Source organism: Coturnix japonica, chromosome 2 (assembly GCF_001577835.2).
Source record: "Coturnix japonica isolate 7356 chromosome 2, Coturnix japonica 2.1, whole genome shotgun sequence".
NCBI lineage: Eukaryota > Metazoa > Chordata > Aves > Galliformes > Phasianidae > Coturnix > Coturnix japonica.
Window position 1 is genome coordinate 134,110,769 of NC_029517.1, and position 19,187 is coordinate 134,129,955.

General features: G+C 52.1%; 4 protein-coding genes and 1 pseudogene across 6 annotated transcripts in view; 2 read left to right on the forward strand and 3 right to left on the reverse strand.

The window, feature by feature from the left end:
* Positions 1-53: 53 nt before the first annotated feature.
* Positions 54-2,914, forward strand: TIGD5 (tigger transposable element derived 5). The gene has a single exon (XM_015856417.1). It carries the CDS (start codon positions 54-56, stop codon positions 2,082-2,084), a length of 2,031 nt encoding a protein of 676 aa, XP_015711903.1. The 3' UTR covers positions 2,085-2,914.
* A 334-nt stretch (positions 2,915-3,248) lies between these two features.
* PYCR3 (pyrroline-5-carboxylate reductase 3) lies at positions 3,249-6,016 on the reverse strand. Its single transcript, XM_015856468.1, has 5 exons — positions 5,882-6,016; positions 5,037-5,216; positions 4,603-4,815; positions 4,433-4,525; positions 3,249-4,041 (listed from the first exon to the last, which is right to left on the reverse strand). Exons 1-5 carry the CDS (start codon positions 5,999-6,001, stop codon positions 3,859-3,861), a joined length of 789 nt encoding a protein of 262 aa, XP_015711954.1. The 5' UTR covers positions 6,002-6,016; the 3' UTR covers positions 3,249-3,858.
* A 1,746-nt stretch (positions 6,017-7,762) lies between these two features.
* TSTA3 (tissue specific transplantation antigen P35B) lies at positions 7,763-12,817 on the reverse strand. The gene is made up of 11 exons (XM_015856463.1): positions 12,754-12,817; positions 11,606-11,772; positions 10,392-10,506; positions 10,018-10,146; positions 9,746-9,819; positions 9,356-9,489; positions 9,210-9,274; positions 9,002-9,068; positions 8,850-8,929; positions 8,348-8,447; positions 7,763-8,265 (listed from the first exon to the last, which is right to left on the reverse strand). The coding sequence occupies exons 2-11, from the start codon at positions 11,755-11,757 to the stop codon at positions 8,210-8,212; spliced, it is 972 nt and encodes a 323-aa protein (XP_015711949.1). The 5' UTR covers positions 11,758-11,772; positions 12,754-12,817; the 3' UTR covers positions 7,763-8,209.
* A 1,073-nt stretch (positions 12,818-13,890) lies between these two features.
* The window catches only part of LOC107310635 (feather keratin 2-like), a 66,418-nt gene continuing 61,121 nt past the window's right edge, over positions 13,891-19,187 (forward strand). Inside the window, exons 1-3 of one of the 2 annotated variants that reach the window (XR_004306309.1) lie at positions 13,891-15,050; positions 15,134-15,370; positions 15,470-15,869. Coding sequence is in view for 1 of the 2 variants with exons in the window: in XM_015856466.2 (XP_015711952.1) it covers positions 15,358-15,370 (13 nt within the window). In the remaining variant the exon portion in view is untranslated. Of the gene's footprint in view, positions 15,051-15,133; positions 15,371-15,469; positions 15,870-19,187 lie in introns of those variants that run through there. The other variant, XM_015856466.2, reaches the window with a different exon arrangement.
* LOC107310633 lies at positions 16,910-17,847 on the reverse strand (annotated as a pseudogene). The gene is made up of 2 exons (XR_001553662.2): positions 17,370-17,847; positions 16,910-17,253 (listed from the first exon to the last, which is right to left on the reverse strand). The product of XR_001553662.2 is annotated as a feather keratin 1-like (transcript).

Here is a 19,187-nt window from a genome sequence, read left to right on the forward strand (position 1 = left end):
TAAGCCCCAAAACAACGAGGTTATTGTAATAACCTGCAACGTATGGCTGCAACATGGCTGGGGAGGAAGAGGAGGTGGGTGGGGGAAAGGCTGGAATAGCGGGTGGGAGGAAGGGAGGGGGTGGGGGTGGTGGTGGGAGCTCCAATGGTGGTGGCTCTTCCAATGGTAGAGGCACCTCCAATGGTGGTGGTGGTGTTGGCTCTTCCAATGGTAGAGGCATCTCCAATGGTGATGGTGGTGTTGGCTCTTCCAATGGTAGAGGCACCTCCAATGGTAGAGGCACCTCCAATGGTGATGGTGGTGGTGGCACTTCCAATGGTGGTGGCATCTCCAATGGCGGTGGCACCTCCAATAGCTGTGTTGGTGGTGGCACCTCTGATGGCAAAGGTGTCGGTGGCAGCTCCTCCAATGGCAGTGGCATCTCCAATGGCGGCGGTGTTGGGGTGTCAATGAAGATGGCGTTCCGTAGAGCGTATTCCATTAAAGACAAGCTGCATGCTATTGAGAGGGTAAAGAAAGGAGAACGGCAGGCTTCGGTGTGCAGGGCTTTTGGGGTGCCAGGAGGAACCCTACGGGGTTGGTTGAAAGATGAAGCTAAGTTGCGTTGGTTCCTAGAGCAGTTGGGTGGAGAGGTGGGCACCCAACGCAAGAAGATGCGGTTGGCCAACGAAGAGGAGATAGACCGTGCCGTATATGCGTGGTTCCTTGCACTCCGGCAGCATGGTGTACCACTCTCTGGGCCTCTCATCCAGGCACAAGCAGAAGCCTTTGCCCGTCAGATCTACGGCCCTGAGTGTACCTTCAAGGCAAGTCATGGTTGGTTCTGGCGTTGGCAGAAGCGTCACGGCATCTCCAGTCAACGCATCTACGGCGAAGGAGCTCTACATGCTGAACCTGAACGCACTTCCATTGCCCATCCCAACCTTCCAACAACACCAGGTTCAGATACTGGTGGTTATGGTGATGAACAGATCTACAACGCCAACATCACCGGGCTCTACTGGAAGCTGCTGCCTGGTCGGACTGCTCCTCGTCAACGCGTCACCGTGCTCTTGGTTGCCAACTTGACTGGTACCCACAAACTGAAGCCGTTGGTGGTTGGAGGTCTTCGTGATCCCCCCAGCCTCTGTCATCACAACCAGGAGAAATTCCCTGCTGGGTATCGTTACAGCCCTGAAGCCAGGTTGGGGCCGGCCCTTCTTCGGGTTTGGTTTTATGAGGATTTCGTGCCATGTGTCAAGCGCTACCTACGTCGGAGCTGCCTCCAGCAAAAGGCCGTGCTGCTTCTCACATCCCCACCATCATCTGGGGGTCGTCATCATGAGGATCTTCCCCAACTTCAGACCCCCGATGGCTCCATCCGTGCTCTTTTCCTCTCCAAAAGCCCAACTGGGAACAGTTCCACTGGAGGAGGCAGCCGAATCCCAACCCCATTGGAACAAGGGGTGGTATCTGCCTTCAAGCAGTTCTACAAGAGAGAACTGCTGCGCTTGGCCATCAGCGCTGGTGGCCCAGTGGATTTTGCACGTTCCTTCCTCCTCAAGGACATGCTCTATTTGGCTGGCCTCTCTTGGGACCTCATCCCTCCCAATGCCATTGAGAAATGTTGGTTGTTGGGACTGCGTGCTGCCTTTGAGCCCCAACCTGGGGAAGAAGAGCGAGGAGGAGGAGATTGCACAAGTGGAGAGGAAGGCAATGGAGATGGCAAAATCTTCAATGATTTGACCCAGCTGGCCGCATTGGCCTACAAACGTTTGGCTCCTGAGGAGGTGGCCAACTGGTTGCACTTGGATGATATGGCCCCAGGGATGGGGGAGGATGATGAGGATGAGGATGCCATGGAGGAAGACCCTGGAGGATGCAAGGAGGAAGAGGAAGGAGCTGGTGGAGGGGATAATGGGGCTGGAGAAGGGGGGTCCCCTTTGATGCCCACAGCCCACGAAGCCATCAGAGGTCTGGAGACAGCATTGCGTTGGTTGGAGGGCCAGGACCCTCGCAGAGTGGGACCACTGAAACTGGTGCAGCTCCGCTCCCTCATCAGCATGGCCCAGAGGCTGCACCGTGGCAGCAGCCCCGATCCCTAGGGCAAGGTGGTCAATTACCCATTGGCTACTGAGCACCTTGTATCATTGGGACGCCTGTGTGGCTCTTGGGATGCCTATGGGGCTGGGAACACCCATGGATTTTGAGACACTTGTTGAGTTGGGGATGCCCCACTGAGGCTGGGAACACCACTGGGGCTGGGGATACCCTGATTGTCCCATGGGGCTGGGGATCCCCATTGGGCACGGGACACTCATAGACCTGCAGATGCCCGTGGAGCTTGGGAGATCCATGGGACTAGGGACACATACTGATTATCCCATGGGGGCCTGGGACATCCATGGGGTTGGGGACACCCTGTTTGTCCTATGGGGTCATCTATAGAGGTCCCAGCAATGGGGAGTCAGCGATTTAGGGCTCATGGGACTGTTTTCTTTGTGTGTGACACCCTCCATACCTTGCATAACCGAGGGTCGTTCCTCACCCTAACTGTATTAAGGAGGTGCTCTTTTCTAACCCCAGGATGTTCTCTGGGTGATGGGATGGGGGCCCTCTGCCAACCCTGCAGGGAAATGGAGTCACATTGGGACACTGAGGCAAACTGCTGCATTTCCATTTCCTGGGCTGCTTTCACAAAGGGTTGGTGGTACTCTTCCCGCTGCCAAAGTGTTTTCCTGCCAAAACAGGGAGATATGAATAAAGCAGCTCTTTTCTCAACTCGATTTTGTTAAAATTTGAGCCTAATTATTGTAAAAAAGTGGAGAAAAAAGATCACTAGAGCTAACTTGTGGGGTGGGTGTTTTTACTTGTTGTCTTTGTCTCCTGACTTCAGAGTTTATGAAGATTAAATGGATTTTTATTGCTGCTCTGAGGTTGTCTTTTGTCAATGATCCCTCAGATCACTGCAACGTAGGGTTTGGATTTGGGGTGGTCACATGTGGAACCTGAGGTTGGACTCTTTGTGGGTCTCTTCCAACTTGGGATATTGGTTTTATGTCTCATCCCAACTCTTCACTCCAAAATTATGTCCCCATCCCTGTCTTGGTGCCATACAAGATGGACCCAGAGGTCCCTTCAACCTCAACCACTCTGTGATGCTGTCACCTCCATTCCACCCATCGTGGTGACACCAACCTCATTGCCGTCACCTCCACACGGACGCATCCCACTGAACACCGAGGACAAAAGGAAACAGAACAAAGCCAAACCTGCCACCACACTGCCCACCTTTATTAGGTCCCACTCCATGGTGGCCACACACTTCAGCATCTCCTACCTCCAGCCAGGATCTCCCAAAAGGCTCACGGACCCTTTAGGGCTTTGGTTTGGGGTCACCATGGTTTGGTCGGTCTGGTGGCACCACTCTTCAGGTTGGCATCACCAAGTTTTGATCTGGTGGCTTCAGTTTGGGATCACCATACTTCAGTTTGGGATCACCGTACTTCAGTTTGGGATCACCAGGCTTCGGTTTGCTGGCCAACATGATTTGGTTTGGTGTCACCATTCTTCAGTTTTGAGTCTGAGGTCACCAACCTCTGCTTTGGGTTCACCATGCTTCGGTTTGCTGCCATCAACGCTTCAGTCTAGGATCATTAGGCTTCGGTTTGGTTGCTTCAATTTGGTGGCACCATGCTTTGGATTGGTAGCTTCAGTGTGGGGTCACCACGCTTCAGTTTGGGAGCACCATGTTTTAATCTGGGACCAACAGCTTTCATTTCGGTGGCACCAGGCTTTGGTTTGGTGGCACCACGGTTTGCTTTGGCGGCACCAAGAGCTGTGGTCCCCGCTATCACACAGGATGAGATGGGCTGTCCATTAATCCTCTCCCATTTCACACGCCCGCTCGGTGGCTGCTTGCACTGCGTTCATGATGGTGGCCCTCAATGCGCCCTTCTCCAGTTGGTACAACCCATGGATGGTGGTCCCACCAGGAGTGCAGACGTCCCCGCGCAGCTTCGCTGGGTGCTCGCCTGTCTCCAGCAGCATCTTCGCTGCTCCCTGGGGATGTATGGGGTTGAGAGGTTCCCTCAAACCTCCTTTTTGCTCAGGGATCACAGCATCATTGGATGGGGGATCACTATGTCCTCACACTGATCTATGGGATAAGGACCCCAAGGAAGGGGCAGCAACGTCCCCATGGTGCTCTATGGTGGTCACCAAAAGGGGACAGCCCTGTCCCCATGACCCCACATTAATCTATAGGGGAGGGACACCAGCGTTGGGGTTGGACAAGGGTATTTCCATTTCCCCATGCTGCTTTATGGGACAGGGACCCCAAAGAATGGAGTCAGGGATGTCCCAGTACTGATGTATAAGGAAGGGGCACCCAAGGCTGGGGAGAGGGTTGTCCCCACATAACAGCTCCATAAGGATGATCCCACAGACTCACCAGCAGTGTCTGGGCTGCGATCCTACTGGCCAGGCCCACTGGCATCCCCATCTTCACAGCCCCCTCCGCCATGGCTTCAGCAAACAGATATACCTACAGGGAAAAAGCAGTGGGGAGAAGAGGGGATCCCAAAAGAACCTTATCACCCCAATACAGTGAATGGTACTTACATAGGCAACGCCACTTCCACTGAGCCCAGTGTGGATGTTGATGTAGGGCTCGGGGACCTCCTCACACAGCCCACATGGGGAGAGCAGGGACTGGAGCAGCATTGCATCCCCATCCCCAACCCCAGCGCCACGGGAGAACACGGCAGCTCCCACCTGCAGCACGCAGGGCAGGTTGGGCATCAGGCGCAGCACCTTCGTCCCTGCAGGGAGCAGCTGGGGGGGAATAGGGTCAGTGAGGGGTGATGGATTGGGAGATGGATGGATTGGTGGGGGATTGGGAAGCAGAGAAGGAGGGAGAAGAGGAGGAGGGAGAAGAGAAGGAGGAAGAAGAGGAGGAGGGAGAAGAGGTGAAGGGAGAAGGAGGAAGAAGAGGAGGAGTGAGAAGGAGGAAGAAGAGGAGGAGTGAGAAGGAGGAAGAAGAGGAGTGCACCCACCCGCTGCAGCTTCTGCAGGGTGACACCAGCCGCCAGAGAGATGAGGAGGTGCTGGGGGGTGACAGCAGGACGCAGCTCCTGCAGCACCGTGGGCAGCACGTGGGGCTTGGTGGCCAAGAACACCACTGTGCTCTCCTGAAGCACCTCCAGGTTGCAGTGCGTGGTGCGACAGCCCCACTCCTGTACAAGGGCAGGGGAACAGGGTCACAATGCCATATTACAGCCCCACATCACATCATGTCCCAGTCACATACTCCAACCCCATGTCTGAATTGCATTCCAACCCCAATGTCCCAACTCAATGTCTCAAATCCACATTCCAACCCCATGCCCCAACCTCTCATGATGACTCCATGTCCCAACCCCAATATCCCAACCCCATGTCCCAAACCAACACTGCAACCCATGCAAACCCAACATCATGACCCTTGTTTCCCAATTCAATATCCCAACCCCATGTCCCAACCCTAATATCTCAACCCAGTGTCCCAAACTCAATGTCCCAACCCCACATTCCAGCCTTGTGCCCCAATCTCTCATCCTGACCCCATGTCCCAACCCCAATATCCAAACCCAATGTCCCAAACCAACACCACAACCCTTCCCAACCCAACATCATGACCCTTGTTTCCCAATTCAATGCCCCTACCCCACGTCCCAACCCCAGTATCCCAACCCCATGTCCCTAACTCAGTGTCCCAACCCCACATTTCAGCCTTGTGCCCCAATCTCTCATCCTGACCCCATGTCCCAACCCCAACCCAATATTTCAACCCCAATATCCCCGCATCCCAATCCCATTATCTAGCCCCATTCCCCATCCCCAATGTCCCCATACCACTCACCCTCCACTCTGCCAGATTGCGGTCCGAGGGAGCGCTGACAATGATGTTGGTAGCGGGAACCTTCCCTTGGGGACATAAGGGTACATGGATGAGTGGATGGGGTGTCCCATAGGATACCATAAATGGGGTGTCCCATAGGATACCATAAAACAGGAAAATGCATTGTCTCCAACCCCGTTAACATGGGGGATATGGAGCAATAGGGACTGGGACAAGCTATGGGGACAATATACAATATGTATATGTGCAATGGAAGCGATCCTATATATTGGAGGCATCTCTTTGGTTAGCACTATAGGGAGGGATGTCACCCCAACCCCAAAGTGCTCTATGGGATAAGGGATATCCAAGGAACCCCAAAGTGCTCTATGGGATAAGGGATATCCAAGGAACCCCAAAGTGCTCTACACGCAGGACCGCATGCTGTGTCCCTGGCAGATGGGAAGGAGATGGCTTGGAGAGCTCACCATGTCTCATCGCAATTGGGGTACGTCGTCTTAGTCTGCGGAGATGCACGTGGAGAGGGCAGGAGACCACCTCAGCAACCCCCACACTCATATGCATGAATGCAGGAGAGGACAAGTTCGTTGATGTGGATGTTCCTCCTCTGGGAACAGAGACATTATCAGTGTCGTAGAATCACAGAATTATCAAGGTTGGAAAGACCCAGAAGATCCAGTCCAAACCATCAACCCATACTTCCGGACAAGTTAACATCATATCCCCCATCACAAAGGGGGGTGGTAACCACCAAACCCTGTAGCCCCATGCATGATGACTCATAAATGACTAGGCAGAAAACCTACAGTAAGCCCATAAAGGACAAGGTTCTGTAGGATCCATATTGCCAGGACTCACCCATAAAATTCCAGGTTGGTCAGGGCGGATGTTTTGAAAGAGGCCCCCAACCAATAGGGCAAGCTCAGGTGGATGACGTGGGTGGTTAGCTTCTCAAAGAGAGGCTTTGGTCTCCACACCGCAATTCCTAGAGGTAGGAAATCCAGGATTTACTGCATGATTGTCAGAAAAAAAGCATTTGGCTGCCTGGGTTGGCATTGAGTGAAATGTGGCCTTGGGGGCTTACATATAATAATATGCCATCTGGACTATGTGATCCTTTAAGGCCCCTTCCAACGCATCTAGGCCAACCGGTCTATTGGTTCTATGAATCCTTAAGGACCCCTCCCCACCCAGCCACCCAATTGAATACCGTGATTTTTAAGAGCCCTCCACCCAGAGGTAAGAATCAATTCCAGTTGGAAAAGACCTCCAAGGTTATCGAAGTCCAACCATCTTCCCACCCCACGCATGCCCGCACCAAACCTATGTCCCCAAGTGCATATTCCACCCTATTTTGAAGGCCTCCAGAGACACAGAACCATCCTAATGGCTCTAAGAGACAATATCCATCTAAAACACCAAGCCATTCTAAGAGCGTGCTTAATGATCTTCAACAACCTTCCAACCGCAATACCATTCCTAGAAGTCTATGATCTTTCACCGAGCGCCGTTCCATCCAAACCCATTCATTAATGGGCAAAAAGAAAATGGATTGCTGGGGGTTCTTTAAGACTCACGTCAAAGTCTTCCAAGGGACATGGGGGGTGGGACATGGGACATAGGGGGTGGGATATGGGACATAGGGGGTGGGACATGGGATATGGGGGGTGGGACATGGGACATAGTGGGTGGGATATGGGACATAGCGGTTCGGATATAGGGGGTTGGAAATGGGATATAGAGGGTGGGACATGGGACATAGGGGGTGGGACATGGGATGGGACTTAGGGGGTGGGATATGGGACGTAGGGGGTGGAGGCTGCAGCCCAGTCCCCATGCAGCTGTTTCCCCATGCAACAAAAGCAACACAAAACACTCATCTGTGATTCCTGTACTGCAGTAACAGCCTCAATCAGCTCCTTTATTACAACCTAATGATGCATAATTAGTAGTGTAGTCCATTATAAGAGCTGCCAGCCCGTGCCCCAGGGATGACTGTGATCAATCCAGCCATAGTGTCTGCTGCTCCTGCCCCATTTGGGATCTATCTGGGGGGCAGCTTCACCTTCGGGACCCCCAATCTGCCTCCCAAAGCCCTCGGTGGGGTCTGCACCCTACAGCAGGTAGGAAGGGGGTGTTACCTGAGTAGGGTCTTTTCTATAGAAGATGCTACTTGATTTGTCGCTATTATTTCCCCCTGTCTCCTTGCATACCCAGGATCCTGGCACACATTTTGCTTTGGAAACATCACTGTCAGCTCCCAAACCCCATCCTCTGCCCCAGCAAAGGATAACCCTGAGTTATAAAGGACGCGCGTGCACCGCTCCATCACTTCCTAGCGCTGGCGTAGTTGGTGCTGAACCAGGCGCAGGTCTCCTTCACAGCTGGGAATAGAGAGATGCCATCAGTAGGATATGAGATAGGGAGGATAAGAGGGCAGCTGTGTAAGTGATGCCCCCTCCTCACCTTGTCTGAAGGGCGTGAATTGGAAGTTGGGGAGGTAGTGCCTGAGCTTGGCGTTGCTGGCGGTCTTCTTGAACTGCCCATCAGCCTTGGTTGTGTCGAACTGGGTTGAGAATGATTAAGGGAAATGGGAAAGAACGGAGGCTGACATGAGGCTGCGCTCTGCCCCACAGCCTGGCAATGGGAGGAGAGGTAACGACCTCAAGTTGAGCCAGGTTTGGGTTGGATATTAGGGAAGCTTGGTCAACCGTGGGTTGACGTTTGGTCTCAATGATCTCAGAGGTCAACCTTAATGATTCTAGGAGTGAGCATGGTGGAGATGGGTTAATGGTTGGACTTGATGATCTTCAAGGTCATTTCCAACCTGGGTAATTCTATGATTCTATGATCTCAGAGGTCTTTTTCAACCTTAGTGACTCTATGAGTGAGCATGGTGGAGATGGGTTAATGGTTGGACTTGATGATGCTGGAGGTCTTTTCCAACCTGCCCTACGCTAAAGGATACGACGAGCTCTCCCTTGAAGTCCATGGCCTCCACGATTGCTTCTGCAGCCTCTCTGATGGAGACTTCCTCTTCTTCTCCCACTGTGGAGATGGTGATGAGCTGAGGTTGCTCTTTCCCCCCTTTCCCTCTTCCACTTGGAATTTCGTCCTTACCTGACAAAATAATGGGCTCCACCTCCTCGTATTCCCGTAGAACCCAAATGAAGAGCCGGGCCAGATCCTATAGAGGAGTAGATGGCTCTTGGAGGACCCCAGGCCCTGAGGATCAGTGCTGCCCAGGACAACCCAGGAGGGCTCAGCCTGTGCTGAGGTCTCCCAGCCCCTTATATCCCCCCTAAGTGCTCCCCAAGGCCACACATACCAAAGAGTAGATAAACTGTCTTCGGGGCTTGCCTGTGCCCCATACAGTCAAAGCAGAGCCATCCTCTATGGGGAAAATAGAGCATTCATGACCAACCCTACCAAGAAGAAAACACCCAGACCATAATATACTCTTATCACACTCACGTTTGGCCAGGTACACCTTATGGATGAGGCCTGGTAGCACGTGGCCATCCTCAATGTTGAAGTTGTCGTGAGGCCCGAAGACGTTGGTGGGGATGACGGCGGTGAAGCGACAGCCATATTGTTCAAAGTAACCCCTGGGTGATAGGATGGGTTGGATGAGTCCCTTCCCACTCAAACTATGACTCTGTGAGTTGTGGTGTCACCCCTTGTCCAACACAAAGCAACCCACACAGTGACCCCAACTTGGCCTGGCATCTCTTGGTTGCCAAGGTTGGATATCTCCCCATCCCCATTTAGGTGCCGTCAGCCCTAGAGTTTCCCTTTGCCCCAATAGTTCTGGGATGCTCATAACCCTCTTGCATCGGGATGGTTCTCCCATGGCCCTCACACCTGTTTTGGACATCGATCATCCTCTTGGCATAGGAGTAGCCGAAATTGGAGCTGTGTGGTGGCCCGTTGTGGATCTGGGGACAAGAGATACAATGTGAACCCAGCACAGACCACGTAGCGTAACTCAGTGCAAGATTCCACATGTAAGGAAGCATTGTGGTTTGGGGAGGTTCAAAGTTATGCTTTGCCCATAGGCTGGATAAAGGATGGAGATCAGATAGACCACGCTAGGACCCAGCTGTGTCCCTGCAGATGGGAATGGAGATGCTCACCATGGTCTCATCAATGGGGTACGTCGTCTTGTCTGGGAAGATGCACGTGGAGAGGCAGGAGACCACCTTCAGCACCCCACACTCATATGCAGAATGCAGGACGTTGTCGTTGATGTGGATGTTCCTCCTCTGGGGACACAGAGACATTTATCAGTGTCGTAGAATCACAGAATTATCAAGGTTGGAAAAGACCCAGAAGATCATCCAGTCCAACCATCACCAATACTTCCCAGTTAAATCATATCCCCATCCACAAAAGGGGGGTGGTACCACCAAACCCTGTACCCCATGATGATGACTCATAAATGACTGCAGAAACCACAGTAAGCCCATAAAGGACAAGGTTCTGTAGGATCCATTTGCCAGGAGCTCACCCAAAAATCCAGGTTGCAGCGGATGTTTTTGAAGAGGCCCCCAACCATAGCAGCCAGGTGGATGACGTGGGTGGGTTTATGCTTCTCAAAGAGAGCTTTGGTCTCCACAGCATTCCTAGAGGTAGGAAATCACAGGATTTACTGCATTGATGTCAAAACATTTGGCTTGCCTGGGTTGCATTGAGTGAATGTGGCCTTGGGGGCTACATATAAAATATGCCATTCTGCGACTATGTGATCTTTAAGGCCCCTTCCAACCCAACCGGTCTATGGTTCTATGATCCTTAAGGACCCTCCCCACCCAGCCACCCAATGATACTGTGATTTTTAAGAGCCCCTCCAACCCAAGGTAGAATCATTCCAGTTGGAAAAGACCTCCAAGGTTATCGAGTCCAACCATCTTCCCACCCCACCATGCCCACCAAACTATGTCCCCAAGTGCCATATCCACCCTATTCTTGAAGGCCTCCAGAGACACAGAACCATCCTATGGCTCTAAGAGACAATATCCCATCTAACACAACCATTCTACGGCTTAATGATCTTCAACAACCCTTCCAACCCAAACCATCCTAGAAGTCTATGATCTTTAGAGCCCGTTCCATCCCAACCCATTCTATTAATGGGGCAAAAAGAAATGGATTGCTGGGGGGTTCTTTAAGACTCACGTCAAGTCTTCCAAGGAACCCCAAAGTGCTCTATGGGATAAGGGATATCCAAGGAACCCCAAAGTGCTCTATGGGATAAGGGATATCCAAGGAACCCCAAAGTGCTCTACGGGATAAGGGATATCCAAGGAACCCCAAAGTGCTCTATGGGATAAGGGATATCCAAGGAACCCCAAAGTGCTCTACGGGATAAGGGATATCCAAGGAACCCCAAAGTGCTCTATGGGATAAGGGATATCCAAGGAAGGTCAGACCTGTCCCCATGTCCCCACACTGTTCTATAGGGGAAAAACGGAGTTAACAAGGATATCCTCACATCCAAGGTAAGGACCCTATAGGACATAGAGTAGGACAGGGACATCCCAAAGGGAGCAGCACTGATTTATAAGGGAAGGACACCCAAGGTGGCACAAGTGTCCCCATATCCCTATGCTATATCCAAAACCACCCTAGAAGTCTATGACCTTTAGATCCCATTCCATCCCAACCCATTCTATTAATGGGGCAAAAAGAAATGGATTTGCTGGGGGGTTCTTTAAGACTCACGTCAAGTCGGCGTCTCTGGAGGACACGAAGACCCACTCCTCATCCGGCCTCCCCTCTCCATTGGCCACCACCTCCTGGATGGCTCTGCCCACCAAACCGGTGCCCCCAGTCACCAGGATACGTTTGGGTTTTGCTTCCAGAGCCTCCGTCATGGCTAAAGCCCTGTACTAATGGGAGAGAATAGAGTGGGAATAAGGCAATACCACCTTGGGGGGGTACATATAGGGACCCCCAACCCAAAGAAGAACCAAACTAATAGGGTTATGTTTTCAGGGTTGAAGCTGTTTCTGCAAAAGCAAAAGGGAAAAGAGGTGCGTCCGCCAGCGATGCTCCCAGTCAAACTCTCATTTATCTGCAGCTGCTAATTAATGAAACCTGTCTGGTGCTGCCACGTGGCTACAGCAAGGCACAGCCTCCCGGAAATGGCTGCACGACACACGTCCATCCCCTTGTGCACCCCAAAACAGAGGGCTGGACCTCCCCCCATACAGCTCCCTGCACCCCAATCCCATGTCAGCACCTCCATATTCCCTTGTATATGCCAGTCCCAGAGCTGCAACCCCCCCATACACCCCAAATCCCGTGTCAGCACCCTCAAACCTCCCCGTGCACCCCAATCCCTCCCAGCTGCACACCCCAAATCTCACTTCAGCCCCCCCCACATCTCCAATCCTATGGCTGTCCCCCTGTACCCCAACCCTAGAGCAGCACACCCATGTCAACACCCCACATCTCCCTGCAACCCCAATCCCAGAGCTCAAATCCCATATCGGTCCCCCCATATCTTTCTGTATCCCCTAATCCTATTGATGCCCCCCCAGTCCCCAGATTCATGCAGACCCCCCCCCTCCCCTAGCAGCTCCTCTATTCCTTGACAGAGGTTCCCACCTTAGGGCACCCCACAACAAGCTCGCCCCACAACGGGGTTATCCCCTCCCTCCTCTCCCACCCCCATCTTGCGGTCCCCCCCTGGAGACCCCTCTCCAACCTCCATGTAGGACGGAGCCGGGGGATGGGGAGGGGGGTGCTCTTTGCTTCCGATCAAACCACACTTTAAGAGGGGTACCCCCACCTGTGCCCCCACCCCACCTCACCTCTATATCTCCATCCCATATCGGGGTCCCCCCCCCAAATATACGCTCTCCCACCTTTCAGTTCAGGCTCCGGCTCCGCTGCAGCCGCGTTTCCTGCTGCTTCCCCCCCCCCCCCCCCCATCTCTCCCCTCCCCTTATCGTCACCGTCACCGCCGCTCGGATCCTCGGGAAATGCAGTTCTGAACCCAAAATCTACGTGTACCGGCTGCAAACACCCCCATGCATGCACAGCTACATATGCACCATGTATATGTGGACCATATGTACATATCTTGCTGCAGGGGAGCTCAGGCTCCATCCCCCTCCCTCTGTGCAAAAGGGATTTCAACCAGCAAAGGCTTAAACCGCCTTTAATGCATTTACAGAGGAGATGATTACCGAGCAAAGTGGGTGGGGAGGAGGTTTCCAAGCCCCTCCAGCTGGCTGGGTTTTCTGCTGAGTAAAGGCAGCTCTTTTAATTAATTAAAAGGCTGGGACTAATGGAGACCCAGCGAGGAAATCTCCTCCCATAGAGATGGAACCTCATTGTGGTGGAGTAATAGGATCTAATGGCTTTTCAGTCTAGTGGCTGAGACCTGCAAGAGGAACGTGCCCTTTTCTTGTTGGAAATACAGAGGAAAACCAGTTTAACCCCTTCCTGAGGGTTGTTTTTCCCCAGCACATCAAAGGGTGCCACCTTGTGTTGGTTGTCATAATACCAGCCATGTTATATCTGTTCCCTTTCCCCAGCTGGGTGAGTCCCAGCGTGTCACAGAGTCATAGAATCACAGGTTGGAAAAGACCTCCAAGGTCACCAACCCCAACCCATCCCCACCAAACTATATCCCTTAGTGTCACATCTAAACGTATCCCCACAACCACACGGGGATGCATGCACACTCCATGGCATGAACCCATTGGGTTGGACCCTCCATGCCTTCCATGGATAGGCATTTTGGAGGAAAAGCCTCCCAAACCACCAAGTCCAACCCCATCCCATCCCCACCAAACCATATCCCTAAGTGCCACATCTAAACGTATCCCCACAACGAGAGGGGGATGCATGTACACTCCATGGCATGAACCCATTGGGCTGGACCCTCCATGCCTTCCATGGATAGGCATTTTGGGGTAAAATCCTCCAAAACCACTAAGTCCATCCCCATTCCATCCCAATGCTCACCATCCATGTCCTCAAGTGCCACATCTCCATATTTCATGAACGCTTCCAGAGATGCTGACTCCACCAGCATTTATTACACTCATTTATTACCTCTATGGGCAGCCCGCTCCAATAGGCCGCTCTTTCAAAGGAGAAATCTTCCCTATTATCCAACTTGAACCTCCCCTTCTGCTCTCTTCTCAAGACACGGGATGCACTAATTTCACACGCGGAGTCTACAATGAGATGCTGAGGGTTGAAGCTGCTTCTCTATGCAAGAAAATCCTTCGCTTGCCCTGCAGACATCATCCCATCTTTCATCCTCCACCAGACGCCAACAAGCAACTCACTTTGGTGTGTCCTGCATGTCCCCTCCACCTGCCCCAGCCCAAGCCATGGGGATGAATTGCAGCCGCAGTCAAATTAGCCAAGCCAGGGAAATGAAGAAAGGCTAAGGAGGACTTTTCAGGTGCCAATGGGAGGAGAACAGCTTTCTGCTGGGAACATGGAAGCGTAATCCCAGGTAACTCATGCTTCTGCTGAAGAATTGCCACACTCAGCTGAAGCCAGAGCCCTGATCACGCCGCCGCCGTCCTGAATAACTGTGGTGCTGGGATTCAAGATGCTAATTATGAAGCCAATTACCCAGGTAATGTTGGGGCATGAAGGAAAATCACAGGGAGAGTCGTAAACGTGCCGTGACCGCACAGGATGGGGCAGACTTGTGGCTCTGAAAATCTGGCTTTTTACATAATCTAGCAAGATCTGTCAAGCCAAGGATGAAAGCATGGAGAAGATCCTTATGCTGAGTTGTCTCTTGCATGGCATAAAGCAGAAGACCTTGCTTCAGGCTTGGTAGAGCTTGGGTGGCTTTGTCATAGTTAGAGAACCACTGTGTCATCTCTGTAAGGAAGCTTCCTTGTGGGTGACCTATTTCTCCTCTTGAAGGAGAGAGGCAAGGAAAAGACCACCTTGTGCCCACCATGGTCACAGATGGTCGCCATGGCTGCTTTGTGACAGTTATGGAATTCTGAGGTGGCTGAGAGTCACAGTGGAATCAAACACTGGGTGTGGGGCCAACCACACTCCAACCTGTAGCTTGGGAAGGTGGATCTCCTCCAGCAGGTCCCTCCTGTTGTGTGCCTTGTTTGGGATCTCCTAAGGACAAGGTGTGAAGAAGGCAGACAGGCTGGACAAGAGGACAGCCAAGGTGACATGGTGTCCAGATTCCATTGGTTTGCTGGTAGAGGATGGATGTGAGAGAAGCATGTGTTGGTCCATCTGTGCTTCCAGGAGCAAGGACAGTGTGGGTGGTGGAGGACAATGTGGCTTTGAGTTCATCCTGAGTGCTCTGTGAACCTATCTGAGCTGAGTGTACCCAAAGTGAGAGGCTCTGCAGCAAGTTGAGGCTCAGACATCCTCTAACATCCCGGAGGGCCCGGCTGCTCAGGCACGTCGCGGGACTGCGGGGAGGTGAGGTCTGCACTGTTCCAGTCCAGAGGCTGACTCTGAATTGGATGAACTCCAAAGGTAAGCAATTCTCTCTCATAAAAGCAGGTATTACGTGATTTTTATCCCCCTACATCGATTAGAGTTTACTATAAATCAAACTGCAGCAAACCCCTCCAGGACAATGGAGCGCGTCTCCAGGGCTGATGAGATGTTTGAGTTAAATCACCGGATGAAAACAAGTCCAACAGATCTGAGCCCATCCCAGCTCCCCTTGATTGGCTCCGAGGCAGGTGATGCTTGGGTTTGATTCTAGGAAAGGGCTTTGTTCCCAGGTAAAATTTTCATCTTTGAAACGAGGCCGACTGCAGCTGTGCAACCGAGATCTGGACTCCAGCTGCGCCGGAGAGGTTCAATTAATTTTCCTTTTGATGAATATTTCAGTTCTGCCAATTCCCCTGGAGACTGCAAGTCTCACTCCTCAGCTCACCTGTTTTGCAGGAGCCATTTTTGCACAGCAAGGATTATTGAAAGCAAAAAGAAATAATAATTTTTAAAAAAATTAAAAGAAGAAAATACAAGCGGCATTAATGATGGCCAAGTTGCTACTAAGATATCTGCATTTGCAGTCCCAGCTTGGTAGGGTGGCACACGGAAACTGCCCTCATCTCTATAGCTGCAATACCAGGGAGGTGAACATCCCCCTATGCTTGGCACTGGTGAGGATGCACCTTGAGTACTGTGTTTAATTTTGTTAGCCTCCTTGCTATAAGAAAGACATTGATGCCTTGGATTGTGTACAGAGAAGGGCAATGAAGCTGTGAAGGGTCTGGATCACAACTCTAACAGGGAATGATGTAGAGAACTGAGGTTCCCTATCTGGAGAGAAAAGGAGGCTGAGGGGAGACCTCTGTAACTACCTGAAAGAAGGCTGAGGTGAGGTGGGTTGTCAGCCTCTTCTCCCAGGTAAGAGCAATAGGTGAGAGGTAATGGCCTTGAATTGTGCCAGTGAAGGTTCAGGCTGGATATTATCTTTCAAGTGGTTAGGAATTGGAACAGGCTGCCAAAGGAGGTGGTGGAATGTGCTGGATGTGCTCAAGAACTATGGAGAAATGGCTCTGAGAGATGTGGTCAATAGGCATAACGTGGTTGGGTTGGGATTGGACTTGGTGATCTTGGAGGTCTTTCCAACCTTTATGACTCTTTGACTTGGGATCCTTGGCATGGGTGACCTAGGAACAGTCAGTTCATGCTTGGTGGTAAGTCCTGGGTGATGTGCTGAAATACCAGCCAGTGTGCACCTGAGTTGTAGTTACTAACATCCAAATGTGGGATGGTGATGGGTTCCTTTTCACCAACCCTGATGGCTTCTAGAGCTGGATCTTAGTAGTATGTAAAGTGGGAAATCGTGCAGAGAAAACAAGACCAGGCAGCTGAGACTGGCGTGCATGATAAATTTATTGAGGAACACAAATGAGAAGGAAGGAGTGCCAAGAGAAAGGGCCAGGAACTACAGTGCATGTGGTAAGACCGTCAGTCTCCTAACACAGAAAGAGAGGGAAGCAGAAAAGAATGTACAAGAAGATGAAATTATTCACGGGCCTGAATACATGCAGTGGGGTCCAGTCTCCATTCGTTAGCAGGCCCTTAGCAGGGGTAGCGGGCTCTCCCGCCGTTGAAGCAGCCCAGGCCTCCGAAGCCGAAGCCGCCGGAGGAGATGGACACTCCCTGGGCGCTGAGGGCGCTGCCCACGGCAGCTGATGAGGAGGATCCGACGGCGGTGTTCTGGGGGAAGGAGCTGAGGATGGGTCCCGGCAGGGTGACCACCACGGTGGAAGGCTGGATGACGACTTGGGAGTCCTGGCACTGCCTGACACAGGGCTCGTTGCAGCTGTTAGCCAGCGGGGTGGGTCCGCAGGGGCGGCAGAGGTCGTAGCAGGACATGGCTGTGGGGTGGAGGGTCCCTGGAAGAGAAGGTGTTGGGTGAGCGGAGGGGGTTGGGGGAGTGTGGGGGCTGAGGAGGGGTGGAGAGCTGGGTAGGATTGGGCAGTGGAAGAAAGGAAGCGGGGTGCAGGCTGACCTGTAGGAGCAGAGAGGAGAAGGTGTCAGGAGAAGGGTGTGAGGGAGCGAGGTGCAGGGCCGGCTTTTATGCTGCTGTGTGAGTGCCCGAGGGCTTGGAGAGAGCCTCTGCGCATGGCAGCATTGTGCAGCGTGCAGCTCTTGCATCACGTAGTGTTGCCACTCATGGGTTGTGTGTTCTCCTTCCAGGAACTCTGCCATTTCACGTCCTTCTCTTGAGGTCGTTTCCTGTTGACAGCAGCGGCACCTTTCAAGTGAGAATATTGGAGGCCAAAGGTGCCACGTTGCACCTTCATGTCATGGCACGCGGAAGTAGTGGCCAACGCTCAGTAAAGGAGCAGTGTTGTCAGTGAGGTCATTGCTTGGCACACATGCACTGTTGCTTTGTGTCTTTGTTGTTAGAGGTGTTTCCAGTTCCAAGCATCTCTGGAAGCCTGATTTGGGCATTCTTATTATTGTGGTTCACAGATCCCAATGGCAGTTTATTTGATGAGGAGATTACCCATGTTGTTCACCACAGGAACCTTTTGTGTGTCATTTCCATGAACTTCATCCAAGTTCTTCATACTGTATTTCATGAAATTCATCTGGAGAAAATGTTGAGAACTTACCTTGAGAAATACGTGATATGCTGGGTGAAGCTTTGGGTCAGAAAAGCAGCTCAATGACTTCCATTAGATGTGGTTATTCATCCAGGCCAGTGAGGTATGGGATTCTCCTGAGCTCCTTTTTTGGGTCTGTTCTCTTCCATGGTTTAGAAAATGCAGGATTCTTTCAAATGCAGGATGCAGGACTTGGATGCATACAAAAGAAGAAGATTGTGGATGCCAGTAAGTAGAAATGAGCAGCTGACTCTCAGTATTAGGGAGGCCTTGGAGAGATCTCTTGAGAGACCTGTGGGCTGGGCCATCACCAATGAGATGAAGTGTAATGAGAGCAAGAGCTTGATTATGTGCCAGGATTGGGAACACCCTGTATATGTATGGGTATTTGGGGATGAGAGACATAAGAGCAGCCCCACAGAAGGAGATCGAGAAGTTCTGGTTGATATCAAGTTGATTCTGAGTCAGCAGTGTGCCCTGGCAGCCAAAATGACTGACTGTACCCTGGGATGCATTGAGATGAGAACTGCCAGTGGGAGAGAGTCGGGTTGTCCCACTCTGCTCTGTGCTGGTGCGGCCTCACCCCAAGTGCTGTGCTCAGCTTTGGCTTCAGCGGTACAGGACAAGGGGAAGGATGGCCCTACATAGCATCTACACAGGCTGGATTGCGGGGCTGCGGCCAATGGATGAAGTTCAACAAGACCAAGTGTCTGGTTCTGTGCTTTGGCCACAGCACTCCCAGGCAATGCTGCAGGCTTGGGGCAGATTGGATGGAGGACTGCATGGAGGGAATGCACCTTGGTGTATTGGTTGATGCTTGACTGAACTTGAGCCAGCAACGTGCCTGTATATCTAAGAAGGCATCCGGGTTTGTATCAGAGCTAGTGTTGTCAGCAGGAGCAGGGAAGTGATCATCCGCCTGTACACCACCCTGTGGAGGCCACACCTTGATTGCTGTTTCCAGTTTTGGGCCCATCACAGCAAGAAAGACATTGAGTCCCTGGAGCTTGTTCAGAGAAGTGCAATAAAGCTGGTGAGGGGTCTGGATCACAGGGCTTATGAGGAGAGGCTGAAGGAGGTGGGACGGTTCAGTCTGAAGAAGAGGAGGCTCAGGGGAGACCTCATTGCTCTCTATAACTACCTGAAGGGAGGTTGTAGTGAGCTGGGGGTCGGCATCTTCTCTGGTGTAACTGGTGATAGGACTAGAGGGAATTGTT

Bases quoted from the DNA above. Each gene is read 5' to 3' on its own strand.
- TIGD5 (XM_015856417.1), top strand. From the start codon at position 54: ATGGCTGGGGAGGAAGAGGAGGTGGGTGGGGGAAAGGCTGGAATAGCG.
- TSTA3 (XM_015856463.1), bottom strand. From the start codon at position 11,757: ATGACGGAGGCTCTGGAAGCAAAACCCAAACGTATCCTGGTGACTGGG. The intron at 10,507-11,605 runs GTGAGTCTTAAA...TCCTACCTCTAG, and splicing joins TCCAGAGACGCCGACTTGAC to GAATGCTGTGGAGACCAAAG. The intron at 9,490-9,745 runs GTGTGAGGGCCA...CCTATCACCCAG, and splicing joins ATGATCGATGTCCAAAACAG to GGGTTACTTTGAACAATATG.
- PYCR3 (XM_015856468.1), bottom strand. From the start codon at position 6,001: ATGGTATCCTATGGGACACCCCATCCACTCATCCATGTACCCTTATGT. The intron at 5,217-5,881 runs GTGAGTGGTATG...GCCCTTGTACAG, and splicing joins GCAATCTGGCAGAGTGGAGG to GAGTGGGGCTGTCGCACCAC. The intron at 4,526-4,602 runs GTAAGTACCATT...TTTTCCCTGTAG, and splicing joins GTGGAAGTGGCGTTGCCTAT to GTATATCTGTTTGCTGAAGC.